This window comes from Kwoniella bestiolae, chromosome 2, assembly GCF_000512585.2.
Source record: "Kwoniella bestiolae CBS 10118 chromosome 2, complete sequence".
Lineage (NCBI taxonomy): Eukaryota > Fungi > Basidiomycota > Tremellomycetes > Tremellales > Cryptococcaceae > Kwoniella > Kwoniella bestiolae.
Window position 1 is genome coordinate 463,522 of NC_089242.1, and position 19,524 is coordinate 483,045.

The window sequence follows — 19,524 nt, forward strand, 5'->3', positions numbered from 1 at the left end:
ACCGCCCGGATCATATAATCAAGCTTTGATCCGATCACGGATCACCCATCACGTCGGTTTGACCTGTGGGTTACTGTACCTCGCAGTTACCGCATCGTATCGCGGATCAAATGGATCGGGATCCCTTGATGGACATGAGTAAGCATCCTCGGTTATGGTCTGGAGTCCGATCGGTAAGGCTCATCCCTTGACGGCGGTTTGTCGGCAGCACGGCACGAGTACCGTTCATCGAAGTCTTGAGCAGAAAGAGGAAAGGGCTTCGTTACAGTGTCTCAATCTAAATGACTGCCCCTCCCTCCCCTCCCCCACCTTGCGTTTAGTGTAGGGCGCAAAAGCAAACCGCAAAAGAAAAGAAGTTGAGGTAGATCCCTCAGCGAACATCCAGAACAAGCTACACAACACGGTAAGCTTAAAAATATGGTTTTAGTTTTAGTTTTTGGACCTGATTCACATTTCACCATTTAAGGTGTTACAGTAGTCAATTGGTCGTGCTGCTGTACGAGCAATCAATGGGAAGCAAAGCTGAGAGTATGCGCAGACGAAACAGATTGGGATATGAATATAACAGGATGTGATCGACAAGAAATACTACTGTACTCGTGCCATACATTTAAAATCTTTGTACTTCTTCTGATTGCGAGTTTCAAGATCGATTAATCTTTATTCAGGCTACTCACTGGCTTGATTGCTTCTCTTCTGGCGGTCATCAGTCTAGATACTATCATTGCACGCTACTTGCATATCACCAGCCTCGCCTGTCTGTCCGACATCACATTTGGCGAACAACCTCTCAAGTGGTGTGAGACCATTCCATACTGTATTTGCTGTACGATGCCGCACAGTGCTGGAGTGGTAGTCTTGCTCAATGGGTACCCAGGTGTAGGTAAATCGAGCGTTGCGAAAGAGCTCTTGTAAGTGGATGCTTTGGTTTCCCCTCTACGACAGAACATCCTCATCACCAGAGCAGCAGTCACTCGCCAGGTGTTTGATGGGCTGATGTATTTATTTGTTCTCGCTGCGATCAGGAGGATTCTCCCCAATGCGAAATTGCTGGAATATCATTCCCTCCGAGCGGTGATAGATCCGTTGATAGATAGGGAGAAAGATACAGACAGATGGATGGAGATGAAGAAGGCTCTGGTGGGTAATCATCTTTCTACGACAGTCATCCGGACCACTACTCGTCCGGTTACTCGTCTTCCGCGATCGGAATAACGTCACCAGCTCGTATTGTCACTGACTAATCTTATTCTGTACTTGATCCGTCTTACACAGCTCCAAACCCTTCTCTCCAACCTCGCTTCCAATCCACCCACCTCCTCCACCCACCCACCAATATACATCCTAACCTCTCATCTATGCGCGACACCCCGCCGTCTATCCGTCTTGCACTCGCACCTATCCTCCCTCCCACTCCTGCACGTCATCCTCAACTGCTCGACCGAAGAGAACCTCAAAAGGCTGAAGACCGCCTCCCGAGCCGGTCTCACAGAGATAGATACCAACCTTCATCGCAATGGGAATGGGTCCGTTGGTCCAGGGTTCGGCACAAAAGGGTATACAGGCAAGAAAATCACAGACGAATCGACATTATACGAGTTAAGGATGGAGGAGGAACTGGGGAGGTTCTACGCGTATAATTCGAACGGTCTTAAATCGACGGGAGGGGGTGGGAAGTCCATCGAGGAGTTGAAGAGGAAGGGGTTATTGGGTGAATACGAGGTGAATACTGAGAAATTGGAGATTAACCAGACTGCTATGTTGGTTTCGGAGTATATCATCGAGGCTTGTAGAGAGATGGGTTGGTATATCAGGTTGAACCCTCAAAAGAGGTAGATAACGTACATCGAAAGAAATAAAAAAGAGTTTGAGATGGGTTGGTTTGATTTGATTTGCTTTGACCTCGGTCGAAATATCATTGGCTTTCTCTTGAGTCATCAAGACAAAAGGTGTTTACAGTAGTCATTGATTAATGTGAATATCGCTACAATGCGCATGAATCTCGTTGTATATATGCAGTGTACATCCCATTATGAGAGTGAGATGATCCATCTCGGTCTATTCATGATCATGTTGAAAGATAACATCTACAGTGTCCAAATTAACGTACAAATATCCATATTCATAAAACCATCTCCCAACCTAATGAAGTGCTTTCCTCTTCATATTGGCAAACTTGGACTTCCTCAAATTCGAAGCCCCCGCGCCAGCGCCACCGCCCATATGCGCAGCCTTGAACGGATTATCCACCGCAGGCCTATGCGACTGTCTATTCTTCCTCTTCAGAGCTTTCTTCTCCTTCTTACTCATCTTCTTTCCCCTATGAGAATCGGCCATACCGCTCCTAAATGAATTGAAATTGGAATTGGGATTCCTGAACGTCTGACTATCTTCGTCTTCGTCGCCCTCATCAGAGTCAGGTCGGGGATTATGTGGTCGGGCGATAGGCGATTTGGTTCCATAGAATTGACCGGGCGGTACAGCTTTAGGCTGATATATTGTCTTACTTCCACTACTGGGAGTATTGGGTGTGGAACCCTTGGAAGGAGAATGGTTGGATTTGGGAGTCATCAACGAACCGAATTTCCTCGAGGAAGCTGGTAACTGAGGTGGTAGTTCCACTTCTAAGTCTTCTTGATTCTGCGAAGCAGAAGGAGATGAACGTCGAGATCGAGGGGGTGTACCTTTACGTATTGACATTGGTTTTACTGGGCCAATGAGACCATTATCGCTTCTCTTGGGTTTCAGCGTATTAACCTGCCCTTCCTCTTCTTCCTCATCGTTGTCGGATCTAGCTCTCTTCTCACCGACCTTCGTGATGAGAGGCGAAGGTACGTGACCGTTGGTTAAGTTAGATCCATTCACTTTCTTTGTTGATAATTGAGGTGTATTCAAAGTGGGTATCGCTTCGTTGTCGGGGACCCGGATGTAACTGAGGAGATAAGCCGTCCTGTCGTCCAGGGCTTCTCGAGATGTTGCCGGTGAGACATCGTCATCGTCCGCATGGAACCATCGTCCCTGAGGTCCTCTGACATAAGATGTGTAGTGTCCGAAACGAAGTTCCACTCCTCGATGACATGTTACTCCAAATAATCGGTATTTCGTTCCGCCAACCTACACGTGTGGATAGTCAGCATCCGCTAGTAGTTACATGAGGGTACATTTCGATAACATACCTTTGGATCGACCATATAAGGGGCTATATCCAGATACTCGTCATAACTGATTTGTCCATTATATTTGTTTGCCCTCGCCCGTCCACTGTAGGAATGATAATCTACGCTGAAACGTTTGAGGTGTAGAGTAAGGATGGGAGGAGCTTCTTGGATCTTGAATGATTTGGTGGCATTGGCTTTGGCTTTGCAGCTAGGAGACAAAGAAGATAGTCAGCACTAGGTCTTCCCAGAATTCAGAGGTTAGGGATCATCTCCACATCCAACATGACCAATCGACTTTTCAGGTAGAATTTCTACTTACTTGTCACAATGATATTTATTATCACCTTCCAGCTTGTCCTCCCTCGTAAACCCATTCATCATATTCTTAATACTCTTCACACCAGACCTATTGACATCCAACGACAAATCAAGGAACCAATCGAATGTGTCCGAGGGTTTCTGGCATCTTGAACAGATCACTCGGGAGCGTACTCTGCCTCCCCAGACTTTGTAGACCCATGTTGAGTGTTTGATCTTTTCGGGGAGATCCCTAGATAGGTACGATAGAGATATCAGTAATGACCGACAAGATGGGCGAGAATGGGATTCGAAAAAATTGACAAAGTGTCACTCACTTCTTCGTACCAGCCAGAGCAGTCAGCTGCAGAGCATCGGTAACGAACCTAAAGAATTCATGGGTATCTTCCTGCTTGCTCTTGCTGAAGCCTTTCTTGATTTCTGGCGTAGAGATAACAAGGTCAGTCTCTCGGATAACAAGGATGCAGGAAGAGACTGATATCGACGAGAGTGAATGGAGGGAAAAAGGAAGAATAGACGGTCTAAAGTAAGTAACGATGCTCACCTCTCAACTGAGAATGTATCTGTGGAGCATAAGCTCTTCTCCCACTCCAATGCGACCCCTCAGCCATGTTCCTAAGTTGACATAACATGCAGAAACGATGGGCAGCTGCTCGAAGGCCTGCAAAGATGAAGATGAATTAGCTTGATTCCCTATATCCTTAGCCGATACGAGATGATCCATATTCTACCTGAATGTCGGTATCTAGGATAAGCATGTGGATGCTGCAGAACGGGAAAATGTCATAAACTCAAAGTGAACTCACATTTCCCCTCCTCATGCTCCATGGCTATCCTTAATACCGGCGGCGTATGCAACAACACCTGCAACGTCGCATTCGCATAACAAGCCATCGAGGGGTTATTCAATCCCGCCGCTGGTCGTTTAACAGTGGAGATAGGTGCGGGCCATGAGAGTTCGATGTGCGATTTATACAGATCATCGGGGTTTATGGGCGGTCGGTACGTTGAGGGGAAGGATTGTGCTTTGGGTGAGATGGAGGTTGAGGAAGATGAAGGTGGTTGAGTGGGATTGGGGGTGGGTAGTTGTTTCTGTGTAGTGGTACCATTCGATAATTTGGTCATACCATTGACTAAGCGTGTTTCCTCCTCATGATCACTGACATCCCTACTTTCCAAATTATCTTCCTCATCCTCTTCGCCTTCCTCCTTTTCCTGCGATTTTACCACTTTGTTAAACCCATTAACCAGCTGTTTTGATCCCCTAGGCGGACTGGGTGGACCAGGTTGAACTATCTTCATCTTATTCTGAAGCAGGCTAACATTCTGTCGATGTATACCTTTAGAGAATTCTATGGGATTATCGAGCATGGATTTGAGAAGGGTGTTATTGTCTAGTGAAGATGGGGTGGAGAGGATCGCTGTCATCGTTGGAGTTGAGGTCCGGGGGTCAAATTTGAGTTGGGATTTGACTCTCTCTTCCTCCAAAGCCGGGAAAAGAGAATTCCTTTTGATTGCTGGGTTGCTTGGTCCCTTCGAGGGTCGTAGGAGGGTATCTCGATGTGGTCTGGGAACGGATGTGGGGTGATACGTATCTCACTACACTCTACTGTACATGTAAGGTGAAATTGGTTGATGTTTCCTTTACGGACGCGCAGGATTAGTCCCAAAAAATTGATACAACCCAATTTAAGCTGCTGATGTGAAAATGATCCCGCCGGAAGACACGAATCACATCATGTGACTTGATCTCCACCTCGTCTCTCGACATCACTGACTGTGTTTCCTGTGATGCAATGATACACAGATCCTGACATGCATTGCGGACCGAGTACGAAGTGGGCAAGCAACAGATGGTGCATTCTATCTGTGACAATACTCTATCAAGTGCAATATCCTCTCCAATCACTCGTTTCTTTGTGCCAAATTTGCGTTTATAACTCCTCCTTGATCTTTTCCTCGTCCTCACTCTTGACCTCACCACCCTCCGTCTCATCAGGCCAACACAAAGCAGGAGTAGTTACTTTGTATCTGTATTCACACTTCTCAGGTTCGGAGATTGACAACAATGCGTTCTGTGTGCCGCACGATAAGTCAACGGCAACCGATCGGAGGGGCCCATTCCAACATCGCGCGCTAGATGAAATCATATCAGCGTGTTGAATATATACAGCTATAGGACGAGTGGATGGGGGGTCAAGATACGAAAAGAGGGGGACTCACCCATTCTTGTATAGTTGTTTGGTATAGTAGTCGAAAGAGCCTTGTTCAGCAGCGGTATTCCATCCGGAGAAAGTCCTATTCGGTAGAATAGAATTCTCAGCTCGGATGATCCCTATATTACAGAAGAGCCATAACACGACCAACTCACCCCATATGATTCGTAGCTCCATCTTTGTTACTCTTCTGAGTAGCTTTACCGAAGAAACAAAGTTCGTATGTGTAGCTATCCCCACAATGAAGAGCATCATTAGCTCAATTTACAAGGGTTCATTGCCAGACCTATCACGCACTCTCCGGACACCTTGTCGACGCAAACTCCATCCAATTTCTTCCATTCAGCCTGGGGTCCATACTCCTTGTCCATCTTTTCAAGTGTATTTTCCGTGTTGGTTATCGCATTATTAAGCTTATTCAGTTCGTTCGATAAGTTTCGATGTTTCTCTCGTGCTGCAGCTACGTCTGGCAGCGAAAACGACTATGATCAGTATTTCTCATCCGATAATCATGATTAATGAGGGAGAAGCATTCTAACTCACGGGGGCCTTCAGCGATACTGGTCTTCGAAGCCTTCTTCTTGCCTATCAAACCTAATCTGATCATCCATTCTATCGCGGTATCTCTGACACCCTCCCATGAGTCGTACAGCGAATCAGGGATATACTCGTCGATCTTCCACACTGCAGTTCAATGATCAATCAGCTATACTTTCATCGTGATCCTCTGTGTAGCTGAATTCTATGATGTCACGATCACATGACCATGGGTTTAAGTTGTGATGCAACTCACATAAACCACCCTCTTCTTCATCGTCATCATCCCCCTCATCCTCCGGCCCAGCCTGCCACAAAAGCCCTTCCAAATCCTTTCTCTCCAGCTCATCCAACTCCCAATCTTTGATCTCTTCCTCCTGTTCTTGTGGGGGTTGGTCGACTTGTGGTTTCTCCTCCTCCGAGGGAGACGCAGCGGCTTTACCCGTCAATTCCTCGTACCCCACCACAGCAGCTTTAACAGCCATATCTTGGTAATTCGGATTATATCCTTTCGATAGCTCATCTAATAGCGAGTGTAAAGTGTCTAATTCGCTTTGTAGTCTTTGGGATTTACTTCGGAGTCTGGTGAGGGTTAGTCGGTGGGTTAAGAGGGATTGATATAGTGCTAAACAGACGGGGGTGTCATTTATGAATTCAATACTATTTTTCTAGCTGAAGATCATGCCACTTACGAGATAATTTCTTCTTCTCTAGGTCCTCCTTGCTCTTTGACTCTGTTTTCTCAAGTGCGACTATAACCATACCACAACACCAACACATCATCAGCAAGGGGCTGATCATATTTACCCTTCAAGAGTACATCTCGCATATGGGGATGGAGACATGTCCACTCACCTCGAGCTTTCTCTACCTCCTGTTCTTTATCTTTCACTTCCTTCTTCTTACTCTCCAATTCCGATTCGAGACGGGTCTTCTCCCCTTGAGCCCATTTTATATAGGTTCCTCTGACTTTAGAGCCCTAAAATTCGACCCAGCCAAGCAAGGAAGGGAACTATTGGTAAGCAAATACCATTACGAAGAGATTGAGATATATACCCACAGTTTTCCTGGTTTTGCGTATCGCCTCTTCCTCTTCCCTAAACTTCTTACCTATCTCTGCACATTTATCGGGACATGCGCCTGTCGCCCATTCGTCTGAGCCGTCGCAGCATTCTGGGTCTAAAGCGGGGTACGAATCAAGGTAATTAGCTCTAATGTCCACGAGTCATCTCTCGAGGTGAGTCCAAGAACAGTTTTTAGCGGCAGAACTTGATTGAGACAAATCAAGTATCTGTGCCTTGACCGAGCCCCGATAAGCTTCTGAAGAGGACCCTCGACATACCACATATCCCATCATTCACTCTACTACTCAACACCTGCCCAGGTATATGTCCCTGGTTCTTACACCAGAACACACCATTGTGACAAGCCGAAGTACCAGGTTCATCCGATCCGTCGGGACAATCGCAATAATCATCGTTGATCGCTGAGTATTTGATTATCTTGGATCCATCTAGACATTGGAAGGTTCCTGCTGGGTTGGGTTCGTATTTGTCATACACTGTATGTGTTCTCATACCGTCAGCTGGTCGCCCAGATGGGTATGGGTAAAGAAAGGTACATACAAGCTGGATTGAGTCCTCGGATGGAAGATGGTGTTACTGGTTTGTTCTCTGCTGCTAAAGATGGAGCAGAGTATGCGAGCAGGAATACAAGCGAGAAGAGAGCCAGCGATGGCATTTTGAGGAAGATAGCTACTACTCTGCGATGTGCTGGTATCTATCTGAAGGGCGTCTTGATCGTCCAAAACCTCTTTGTTGTCGTCTCCCACTCGTTGATTAGACGTGGAGAACGACGAGATGGGATGAAATCAACCTCCACTAAAGATAATTCATGCCACGCGTCAATCTAGGTTGGCCTACTAAATGAGCGGAGTAAACAAGTAGAATGACCGTCACGTTAATAACCGTCGCTTGCTGCTTGTTGCTTTAAATTTTGATCCCGAAATCAGGTGGATGAATGATTCGGTTAACCAATTCGGTACTTGCCGGTGGTAAGTGGTCAATAACTATGCATACGCGCGGGTATGAGCCAATCAGATCGACTCTGTTATATAAAGTAATGAGATCGACTTTTTGAGTTATCAATTCAGAAATCATCTTACAATTCACACTCACACTCTCAATCATAGTCACATCCACAGCTCAGCGTCGCCATCTCGACAGGCAGCGAGATCGACACTCATAGTCATATACTCTGAATCATCTTCTATACTTCTCTCTCTCCATCATTCTCACCAGCAATATATCAAGCATAATGTCATTACCCAAATCCACCTTGCCTCGTCTCCTAAACTCCAGATCGGCAGTATTCGCCATCACCCGACCGCGTCTTTCCCTCTCCTCACCAACAGCTTCTACCTCTTTCCGTGCGGGAACCATCAGCCAATCTAGATCTATATCGACCAGACGCAAGTACGCTACAGAAGCTAACTTCGATCCAGACAGTGTAGAGCGAGCGACAGATGAAGTTGACGTGTGTATCGTCGGAGGTGGACCTGCCGGTCTATCAGCGGCGATCAGGCTGAAGCAGCTCGAACAGGAGAGAGGAGGGGATGAGCTACGTGTAGTAGTTTTGGAAAAAGGTGGCGAAGTTGGTGAGTCCACTTGAGGCCTTCTAAATTATCTCTTGGAGTTTAGCAGATTCACTAATATCATGATGGCGTATCTGTCGTGTAGGTGCACACATATTATCAGGAGCAGTGATAGAAACGCGAGCTTTGGACGAGCTCATACCCGACTGGAAGGAACTCGGAGCACCACTAAACCAACCAGCCTTAAGCGACAGTATGCGATTCCTCACTGAGAAATCATCGTTCCCCATGCCCCACCCTCCCCAGATGAACAATAAAGGAAACTTCATCGTTTCCCTCTCTCGATTCACCGCGTGGCTAGGTGAACAAGCCGAGGCATTGGGCGTAGAAGTGTACCCCGGATTTGCAGGTGCCAAAGTCCTGTATACAGAAGATGGAAAGGGGGTTAAGGGTGTAGTGACTGGTGATGTGGGATTAGACAAGGATGGACAACCTAAAGATTCTTATGAACCCGGTATGGAATTCCATTCGAAAGTCACTCTCATCGCTGAAGGAGCGCATGGATCGTTGAGTAAAGAAATTCAGAAGAAGTTTGATCTTAGGAAAGGGAAAGATCCGCAGACTTATGGATTGGGTATCAAGGAGGTTTGGAAAGTTCGAGATGAAGTTTATGAACCTGGGAAGGTCGTGCATACTTTGGGATGGCCTTTGGATTACAAGACTTATGGTGGGAGTTGGTTATATCACATGGAAGATAATATGGTATCGTTGGGTCTGGTAGTTGGATTGGATTATGAGAACCCCTATTTGAGTCCTTATAAGGAATTCCAGGTAAGCAATGTGTTCCAGGTATTTCACCCAGTGTTTCCAAAGTTGAGAGGGTAATAGCTGATTTATTCTTTGGACTGAATAGAGGATGAAACACCACCCTTTCTTCGCCAATATCCTCAAAGACGGTCAATGTATCGCCTACGGTGCTAGAGCACTGAACGAGGGTGGATATCAGTCTATACCGAAACTGAATTTCCCGGGCGGTGCTTTGATTGGATGTTCGGCAGGTTTCCTGAACGTTCCTAAGGTGAGTACACTACTGGAGGTCCAGGCTGTCAGCGGTTATGCTGATCCGAAGTGACTGTACAGATCAAAGGTACCCACAACGCCATGAAATCAGGAATGCTCGCTGCTGAAACAGCATTCCAATCAATCACCTCCACCTCTCCATCACCTGAATCTGAATCCGAAAGCGAGGCTGAGAATATTGAACCCATTGATATGTCGGGATATGCCACGGCGATGGAGAATTCGTGGGTATACAAGGAATTGAAGGAAGTTAGGAATTTGAGACCTTCTTTCCATAATCCCCTGGGACTTTGGGGGGGTATGGCGTACTCTGGTTTTGACAGTTTGATACTTAAGGGTAGAGTCCCTTGGACATTTAGGAATAATTGGGAGGATTATGAGACTACCAAGAAGGCTAGGTGGGTTATTCATTTCCTTGACGTTGGCTCCCTCTAACTGTACCACCCGAATTGTATACTCACTCGATGATTCGTGGTTCAGTCAAGTAAAACCCATCGAGTACCCTCAACCAGATGGAAAGCTCTCGTTCGATATCCTCACATCGGTTTCGTTAACCGGTACCAACCACGCTGAGAACCAACCTGTTCACTTGAGATTACCAGAAGAGCAAGGTGCGAGGGCAAGACATACCCAGGCGAACGTCTCTGGTAAGTTTCTGTCATCGCCGCTAAATCCAGACGTTCAAACTAATACGACTTTGGCTAGATTACGCTGGATTGCTTGGTCGAGTTTGTCCTGCGGCTGTGTATGAATACGCCGACGCTGAAGGTGCTGAGGTCGATGCGGAGGGTAAGAAGTTTGTGATCAACTCGCAGAATTGTATTCACGTGGGTCATCTACCGTATTATATAAACAGGGGCTTTAGTTTGCTAATATGGGGATTTGTCATTTAGTGTAAGACTTGCTCAATCAAGACTCCTACTCAGGATATCAAGTGGACCGGTAAGTTATCCGCCAATATTTATGGCGGACTTGAAGACAACTCTCAGCTAATATATCGATTCCTTGTGTAGTACCCGAAGGAGGTGGTGGTCCCAAGTACAGTGAGTCACAAAACCCCGAGAGATGTAGTGCGCGTACCAATTACTAATATCTGTTGTTTTTTACCATAGCTATCACATAAACCCATTTGCTCCCATGACATTCATGCCGGTCTTCGCTCCCTGTCATATTCCACATATAATTCTTCCTTTGGTATATTCAGCATTTTCAACATTCCATCCCATTCAATACTTGTTAGCAGTATGCACCGCATGTTATCTCGTATCATGTTCAGTTCGATCACATTGTTGCTACCTTTCGTGTGGAGCATACAGCGCACATACATGCTGGTAGAAAGGATGTGTATGTATGTGTGGTTGATTGATTAATCTCGGTTAACATTGCTCTGCTTTGTTGAAAGGATGTTGTGGCAGTGGCGAGATGATCCGTTGATATGTGGAGACTGACTGAACACAACAACAAACAAGGTGTAGATCACTAATTGTTCCACTCGGACGATCATTAATCATAACATGTCATTTGATGAGACGATCATTTGTTGAGGAAAAGGGGGAAAGAGGGTCAACATGGAGTAAGTGCGATGAACATTAAGGGGGATCGGCATCGCCTCGTCTTGTCTCGTTACACTATCCTTTGTATTCATGTCGGTTGAGTATTTTCCAATGACGACAGAAGTTCATAATCGATCGGAGTAGACGGGTGGAGTATACAGTATACAGCTATTCCTTTATTCTGGAATCTATCATTGCAGACATCCCTTTGTACTGCCGTTGATCCGGAGTTGGGGTGTGTAACAAGTCCAAAGGGATTGTTTGAAACGTTGGAACTCGTTGAAAGGTGTAATGTCCGTTCCTTTGTACTGTTTGAAAATGAAGTGAAGTAAAGTGCATAAACGAATGGAATCAAGTGATCGTAAGCGGATTTCCTCGTAAGGGGTTAACTTGCAGTATATAATACCATACCCCCGTCTAAGGAGTCAACGAATGAAAAGAACTTTATTGGTGTGGATCAACCTTCCTTTATACGATGGTATGGTAAATCGGGTTCAACATCAAGTGATGTATGTAGTTGATGATTCAATATCATCACTCCATGAACTACAAACGATCGGCGACTCTTTTCTTCTCCTTTCTACCAGTAGATAATGCTTTATACTCTGATCAAGCCACCGGATGATAAAAGATCAACCATCACCATCAAAGACGAGTTGACATCTCCTTTTGAAGATCAAACCAATATTATACCTTACAGTATCAACCGTCTCGAATTTCTTACCTTTTTTGTTTGTCTAGTTGAACGCTCGGACCTCTTTACATTGGGTTTATCTTATCTTTATCCGTCATCTTCAACTTGCGTCCATTCCATTCCATTTCATTTCGACTTCGATTTCGATCATCTCATTAACTTTCGGATTCGCCTCGATCAGCTTTCAACGGTTTGGTCCTCAACAAGATATATAGCTTACACAAAAGTCAATTATCCTTTGTGCAACAAAACATCAAAACCCATCCACGATACGACATATCTTCGGCTTCGGGATAATCACCTTTCAACAAGCTCGGCAGTAACGTCAACCCTCGGTCAGGTTTGGTGTACTGGATCCTTTCATTCAACGAAGTCTTCGATTTTTTTCTACAGGAGGACCACGAGGGTAGAACAGATATCGATTCTTCCGCTGCGATTCTAAGAGTATTACTAGAAGGTCAACCTGGTACTTTTCGTACTCTGGCTCAAAGTCCAGCTCCTCAAATCATCTCGTCAAATCAAAGAGGGTCTGGTTCGAACGAATTCTTGGAATTAGACTTGTTCGGTCTTTTTGGTGATCACTGGCTCGTGCTTGGGCATAGCACCTTGGAAGACCATCATCACACCACGACTTTGACCTCGCCTTCTGTCGTTGTGTCATCTCGACTGTCATTGAGATAGGGATAGCCAGGAAGGACACGGTTGATTCTCCGACCATTCGAATCTAGTAGTATCTGGAGACAAGGTTGTGTTCAAACGAGTTGGTACAAGGAACTTGGGTCATCAGCTTGACCACATTTTCACTCTCTAAAGCAAACTCGGCAAATCAATCCCCAAAATGATGTTCTCTTCGTCAAGACCCATGGGCCACTATTCCTCCCCGCAGATGAAAATGGCCAGTATGAACCTTGCCAACGTGCAGATGAATTTGGAGAGACAGAAGAGGATGCCGGTGAATGCGGAGGCGTATCTGGATATTTTGAATAGGTGTGTAGCCTATAACTAGGTTAGGTCACGGGATGTTGATGGCTAAGACTTAATTTTAATCTTTGATAGGCTGTTAGAACCCCTGGCAATCGTTAAGGGTCCGATGGGGCTGAGGACGTGGTTAGCGGAAGTTCAGTATTTCATGGGGTTGATGAAGCAGCGTTCGTTTAGCGGTAGACCTTTGTGAGTGCAAAAATTCAAGGCTTTCTAATTTGGGTGGGTAGGTAAGTATACCGAGCTGATATCTTGTATTGTACGTGATCGTAGAACGCCGAGAGAACGTCAGGTATTGGTCTGGTACTCTGCTAGATGGAGGGAGCTGCGTGGAGGACCTGTGAGTGGCTCTCACTGAAATAGCGAACACCATCCTGTAGATTGAACGCTGATCTGGCGAATTGATTTGACATCGATAGTGCGATATGGGTCGTCCGGAAGCGCAGATCGTGAGTTATACCTAAATCTGCTTGGGTCCAATCAGGGATGTCGACTGATCGCAATGGTGTGATAGGTCCTTATCGCCTTAGGCGAATTATCACGATTCTAAATATGCCCCTGCCGAAAAGCCATCACTCCCACAGTTCGAGTATAATCCAAAGAATAATATCCTACAGAATCGAATCGCATCACATCGCATCACATCGCATAGCATTGCATAGCATCGCATGGAGTCGTGTCAATGACCATCAGTGATAAATCATTTTGTACCACATAGAAGAGACCACACATAACTTAGTCAGTACCAATCAGTCAGTATCAGTCAATATCATCTTATACAACAAACATATCATCAGTGTTAATTTACAGCATATGTACAATTGGATTCTGGTTCATATCTCGTAGCGTTTCATGCATGTGCCCATACTTTATATGTATCTATCTGCTTTACGCGAGGGTGTGATGTTGAATTGGGTAAGACGGTAGAACGACTACAAAATGCCACGTCCTGTTAATATTATCATTCCTCCACCCCTCCCATCATCCTGCTTTCTTTCGATGCTCTCTCTCTCTCGTTACTTTGTAAATACCAGTGAACAACCAGGTTATCTCTTGACTGATTGACTCTCTCAATCTCCATCGAAAAGCATCAATTGACTGTCCAATCTCCATCTCTCCATCAACAGCAACCACGATAAGAGATACAGTCAAGTCAAGATGCACTTGCTCAACTTGACGCTTCAGGCTCCATCGAATATCACCTCAGCCGTTGTTGGTTCTTTCTCCGGTACGAAGGGACAGGAGATACTGGCTGTTAGAGGTGGGACAAAGTTGGAGATTTTGAAGTTGAATACTTCTACTGGACAGCGTAAGTCAGACTTTGCTCATCTTTCTACAATATGGACCGCGTAATCGTGTTGTGGGAGAGGAGAAAGAAGTTTGATGAGCTAATCTTTCTATGTCTGTTTGTCAGTGGATACGATATGTTCGACAGAGGTAGGTCATCGACTCAGCTGTCTTTCGATGAGAGTGTCTCAGCTGACGAATACGTATGGTCCTTAATAGGCTTTTGGAACTGTCAGGAATGTAGTGGGATTCAGGTTAGCGGGGATGACGAAAGGTGTGTTTATGCTCGTCTTTTCCCCCTTTCTCTTCGGTTCACGAAACCAGATGATGGCGTGGCACGAAGAGATGGGAGACTGATGACTGACCTTACTACCCTACAACAGACTACATCCTGGCGTCTTCGGATTCCGGTAGATTATCAATAATCGAATTCGTAGTCGCCCCAACACCGCACTTTGAGAGTCTGTATCAGGAAGTATATGGGAAGTCAGGGAGTCGGTGAGTCAGGAGTCTCGCTGAATATCAACTGTAGAGGCGCTACAGATCATTAAAGCTGATTTGCTTTGATGGGTAGACGAGTTGTACCTGGACAATATCTGGCTGTAGACCCAAAAGGAAGAAGTTGTCTGGTAGGAGCGTGAGTAAATAATTTATCTGAAATTGAGAAGAACGTTTCACTGACATCCGCTTTTGCACAGAATCGAGAAGTACGTTTAATCCCTGACCTCTCTTCCCTCATCGACTTTGCTAATAGTCACCTCGCAGATCGAAATTAGTATACGTATTGAACCGAAATTCAGAAGGCAAACTATTCCCCTCATCACCTTTAGAAGCTCACCGAAATCATAACTTAGTAACTCACATCGTCGGCGTGGATCAGGTGAGCTATCTCTTACCCGATCAGATTCCCGTCTCAAGCTGACAGGACATTCGTAGGGTTATGATAACCCACTTTACGCTGCGTTGGAGATGGATTATTCGGAGAGCGATGAAGATCCAACTGGAGAGGCATACGAGAATGTACAAAAGGTGGGTGACCTTAAACTGCTTCTATCAATCGCCTGCTAATCTGAAGATGCTAGTACTTGACATTCTACGAACTCGATCTGGGTCTGAATCACGTAGTGAGGAAATGGAGTGAACCAACGGATAGAAGGGCAAATTTGCTTGTTCAAGGTGAGCCGTCATTAGAGACAACGAAAATATTACAGGTCAAAGCTAACACTGTATCTAGTACCCGGTGGACAGAATGCAAGTTCTGATAGGTTCGATGGGCCTTCTGGTGTATTGGTCTGTACGGAAGATCACATAATATGGAAACATATGGACGTAGAAGCGCACAGAATACCTATACCCAGACGTAGGAACCCATTAGCTCAGCGGGGAGAGAAGAGTAGAGGGTTGATCATCGTCGCAGCGGTGATGCACAAGATCAAGGTAAGCTGTTATGGTCACTCATATGTAGACAACATAGCTGATATCCCATTCTCAGGGTGCATTCTTCTTCCTGCTGCAATCTGAAGATGGAGATCTGTACAAAGTGTGGATAGAACATGAAGGAGAAGATGTCAGAGCATTGAAGATCAAGTACTTCGATACAGTTCCAGTGGCGAACAGTCTGTGTATCTTGAAAAGTGGTTACCTGTTCGTAGCGAGCGAGTTCAGTGATCAGTGAGTAGCTTCACTTGGAATGTCTTCATTCGACCATCAGCTACGTACTGACATGTTAATCAGGAATCTATACCAGTTCCAAGCTTTGGGTGATGATGATGGAGAGCAGGAATGGTCATCAACAGATTACCCAGATAACGGAAATATCGAAGGACCATTACCCTATGCCTTCTTCAACCCTAGACCCCTCCAGAACCTCCTTCAAGTCGATACTCTCTCGTCACTCGATCCTATTACCGATGCGTCAGTCGTCAACCTCCTGGGACCAGGTTCCGATACCCCTCAGATCTATGCTGCCTGTGGAAGAGGGCCTAGGAGTACCTTCAGGACTCTCAAACACGGCTTGGACGTTTCCGTGTTGGTCAGCTCACCTCTGCCGGGTGTGCCCACCAATGTCTGGACATTGAAGTTGACTGAAGAAGGTGAGCTACACAGAGTTTCCTCCTACTCGAAGCTCGCTGACGCAACCGATCCCATTCAGATGAACACGACTCGTATATTGTCCTTTCATTCCCTAACGGTACTCTTGTCCTCTCTATCGGTGCAACTATCGAAGAAGTCAACGATACTGGGTTCCTCTCTTCCGGACCTACACTAGCAGTACAGCAGCTCGGTGAAGCAGGCTTATTGCAGGTGCACCCATATGGTCTAAGACATATCAGAGGAGCCGATAGAGTGGATGAATGGCCCGCCCCGCCTGGTCAGACCATCGTCGCTGCTACTACCAACAAGCGACAGGTGGTCATTGCGTTGAGCACAGCTGAACTGGTCTACTTCGAGCTTGACCCTGAGGGTTCATTGAGTGAATACCAAGATAAGAAGTCGTTGCCTGGCAATGCCACTTGCTTGAGTATTGCTGAGGTACCAGAAGGAAGGAGGCGAACGCCTTTCTTGGTGAGTACATCTCACACTTGCGTTATGACTGTTTGCTGATGTAAAGATTATAGGCTGTTGGATGTGACAACCAGACCGTTTCAGTCATATCTCTCGAGCCAGATAGTACCCTTACCACCTTATCTTTACAAGTGAGCTAATTGTGTTAAGATCAGTCAGAATACAGCTGACAATCTGTTTAGGCTCTGACAGCCCCACCATCTTCCATCTGTCTCGCCGAGATCTTCGACACTTCCATCGACAAGAACCGAGCGACAATGTTCCTGAACATAGGTTTAGCCAACGGTGTGCTTCTAAGGACAGTGGTAGATCCTGTAGACGGATCATTGTCGGATACTCGATTACGATTCTTGGGTGCGAAACCACCTAAATTGGTCAGATCAACTATACATGGTCAACCCTCAGTCATGGCCTTCTCAAGTCGAACGTGGTTGTTATACACATATCAAGATATGCTACAGACTCAGCCATTGATCTACGATACACTCGAGTACGCCTGGAATCTGTCGGCCGCTATGTGTCCTGATGGGTTGATTGGTATTTCCGGCAATACCTTGAGGTAGGTCATTCAGACGGTAAACTAAGGGAACCCGGCTAATGATCTGGCTTCTAATAGGATATTCACGATACCCAAACTAGGTGAAAAGCTCAAACAAGACGTACTACCCTTATCCTACACTCCACGAAAATTCGTCAGTCACCCATACAACACTGTATTCTACATGATAGAATCGGACCACCGGACCTACTCTCCAACGGCTATTGATAGGATCGTCAGAGAGAAGGAAGCGAATGGCAGTCGGGTTGATACTTCGTTGTTATCCTTGCCGCCCAATGAGTTTGGTAGGCCTCGAGCTGCAGCTGGTCATTGGGCGTCGTTATTGAGGGTGTTGGATCCTTTGACTGTGAGTGATGTGCATCCTTATCAACAGATGTTGACGCGATCGGAGAAATGTACCCTTTTTCTTTGAAGTGAGGCTCTCTTGGAAGATGCTTGCTGATTAGGACTATCGATTGTAGAACGAATCTATAGCAACGTTTGATTTGGACGAAGATGAGGCTGCTTTCTCAATGACCATAGCGTACTTCGAACGAGGTGGAGGAGAACCATTCCTTGTTGTTGGAACCGGTGTCAAGACGACCCTTGCACCTAAAAGCTGTCAAGAAGGTTGGTTGAGGGTGTATGCTATCAAGGAACAGGGGAGAGTATTGGAGTTCATGCACAAGGTGAGTATAGCACTCAATCCTTTTGAGCTGTTCGAGAGTGTGCGCTGAAGGTGTTTCCATCTCGCAGACCAAAACCGACGATGTACCGCTATGTCTCGCTGCTTTCCAAGGTTTCTTACTTGCTGGTGTAGGCAAATCGTTGAGGCTGTATGAGATGGGTAAAAAGGCATTATTGCGAAAATGCGAGAACAACGTGAGTCAGCTCACGATCATGCGTACATGTCGACTCTCAAAGCTGATCTTTGATTCCATGGCATTTAGTCTTTCCCCACTGGCGTAGCGACCATCAACGTGCAAGGTGCGCGAATAATAGTAGGAGACATGCAAGAATCGACATTCTACTGTGTATATCGATCTGTGCCTACTCGACAGTTATTGGTGTTTGCCGATGATACCCAACCTAGGTGGTTGACCTGCGTGACAGAGGTGGATTACGAAACGATAGTGTGTGGTGATAAATTCGGAAACATCTTCTTAAATCGACTAGATTCAAGGACATCGGAGACTGTGGATGATGATCCAACCGGAGCGACAATCTTACATGAGAAGTCGTTTTTGATGGGTGCAGCGCACAAGACGGAGTTGCTCGCTCACTATAACGTTGGTAGTATTGTTACCTCCATTACCAAGATACCTTTAGTAGCTGGTGGGAGGGACGTTCTGGTGTATACCACCGTATCTGGATCAGTGGGCGCATTGATCCCATTCGTCAGTATGGATGATGTGGAGTTTATGAGTACTTTGGAGATGGTAAGTCTACTTTCGCCTTCCTTACTTTGTCAAGATGGGACGATCAAAGGCTGATAATGTAATGATTGGTAATAGCACATGAGGTCCCAAAATGTCTCATTGGTAGGACGTGATCACCTGGCCTACAGGGGCTATTACGTCCCAGTCAAGGGAGTGATCGATGGAGATCTATGTGAAAATTTCAATCTGTTACCTTATAGTAAACAGCAGGCTATCGCTGCTGATCTCGATGAGAGGAGTGTAGGAGATGTGTTGAAGAAGTTGGAACAGATGAGAACGAGTAGTGCTTTCTAGTGTTAGGTTATAAGGTGTATTGTAATGAGTAGGATAGAATTCATATACATATAGTATGCATTACTGGTCCTGCTGCTGTATTTTAATGTTATTGTAAGGAGAAGCATGGTGCTCGCGCAGAAGAAAGGATTCAAATGAGAATTGTGACATTGGACATTGGACAATGGATATCGGACAAAGCCGATTGAAACATGCCCACTTTATCTCGTATCTCGATCTGCTAGGATCTCACTCTATCTCAAGTCCCAATAAACCCTTTGTTTTCCTCTTC

At 45.7% G+C, this 19,524-nt stretch overlaps 6 protein-coding genes across 6 annotated transcripts; 4 read left to right on the forward strand and 2 right to left on the reverse strand.

The window, feature by feature from the left end:
• Positions 1–831: 831 nt before the first annotated feature.
• On the forward strand, positions 832–1,836 carry I302_103313 (uncharacterized protein; the record flags this gene model as incomplete). Its single annotated transcript, XM_019188686.1, has 3 exons — positions 832–911; positions 1,026–1,140; positions 1,276–1,836. 3 exons carry the CDS (start codon positions 832–834, stop codon positions 1,834–1,836), a joined length of 756 nt encoding a protein of 251 aa, XP_019048248.1.
• Positions 1,837–2,142: 306 nt separating this feature from the next.
• On the reverse strand, positions 2,143–4,904 carry I302_103314 (uncharacterized protein; the record flags this gene model as incomplete). The annotated part of the gene is made up of 6 exons (XM_019188687.1): positions 2,143–3,114; positions 3,177–3,366; positions 3,478–3,708; positions 3,794–3,896; positions 4,021–4,137; positions 4,283–4,904. 6 exons carry the CDS (start codon positions 4,902–4,904, stop codon positions 2,143–2,145), a joined length of 2,235 nt encoding a protein of 744 aa, XP_019048249.1.
• A 506-nt stretch (positions 4,905–5,410) lies between these two features.
• On the reverse strand, positions 5,411–7,969 carry I302_103315 (uncharacterized protein; the record flags this gene model as incomplete). Its single annotated transcript, XM_019188688.1, has 11 exons — positions 5,411–5,612; positions 5,700–5,774; positions 5,848–5,922; positions 5,990–6,158; positions 6,236–6,376; positions 6,486–6,854; positions 6,922–6,981; positions 7,085–7,208; positions 7,290–7,408; positions 7,572–7,790; positions 7,855–7,969. The coding sequence occupies 11 exons, from the start codon at positions 7,967–7,969 to the stop codon at positions 5,411–5,413; spliced, it is 1,668 nt and encodes a 555-aa protein (XP_019048250.1).
• Positions 7,970–8,545: 576 nt separating this feature from the next.
• I302_103316 (uncharacterized protein) lies at positions 8,546–10,992 on the forward strand (the record flags this gene model as incomplete). The annotated part of the gene is made up of 8 exons (XM_019188689.1): positions 8,546–8,885; positions 8,968–9,653; positions 9,736–9,900; positions 9,963–10,300; positions 10,383–10,549; positions 10,608–10,729; positions 10,796–10,844; positions 10,916–10,992. 8 exons carry the CDS (start codon positions 8,546–8,548, stop codon positions 10,990–10,992), a joined length of 1,944 nt encoding a protein of 647 aa, XP_019048251.1.
• Positions 10,993–12,987: 1,995 nt separating this feature from the next.
• On the forward strand, positions 12,988–13,680 carry I302_103317 (uncharacterized protein; the record flags this gene model as incomplete). Its single annotated transcript, XM_019188690.1, has 5 exons — positions 12,988–13,136; positions 13,206–13,319; positions 13,404–13,470; positions 13,550–13,579; positions 13,645–13,680. The coding sequence occupies 5 exons, from the start codon at positions 12,988–12,990 to the stop codon at positions 13,678–13,680; spliced, it is 396 nt and encodes a 131-aa protein (XP_019048252.1).
• Positions 13,681–14,288: 608 nt separating this feature from the next.
• On the forward strand, positions 14,289–19,253 carry I302_103318 (pre-mRNA-splicing factor RSE1; the record flags this gene model as incomplete). Its single annotated transcript, XM_065869648.1, has 19 exons — positions 14,289–14,439; positions 14,545–14,567; positions 14,637–14,691; positions 14,801–14,915; positions 14,992–15,054; positions 15,183–15,297; positions 15,354–15,446; positions 15,500–15,593; positions 15,652–15,854; positions 15,910–16,088; positions 16,152–16,510; positions 16,570–16,982; positions 17,036–17,113; positions 17,165–17,541; positions 17,599–17,887; positions 18,003–18,209; positions 18,277–18,402; positions 18,471–18,959; positions 19,035–19,253. 19 exons carry the CDS (start codon positions 14,289–14,291, stop codon positions 19,251–19,253), a joined length of 3,648 nt encoding a protein of 1,215 aa, XP_065725720.1.
• Positions 19,254–19,524: the final 271 nt, after the last annotated feature.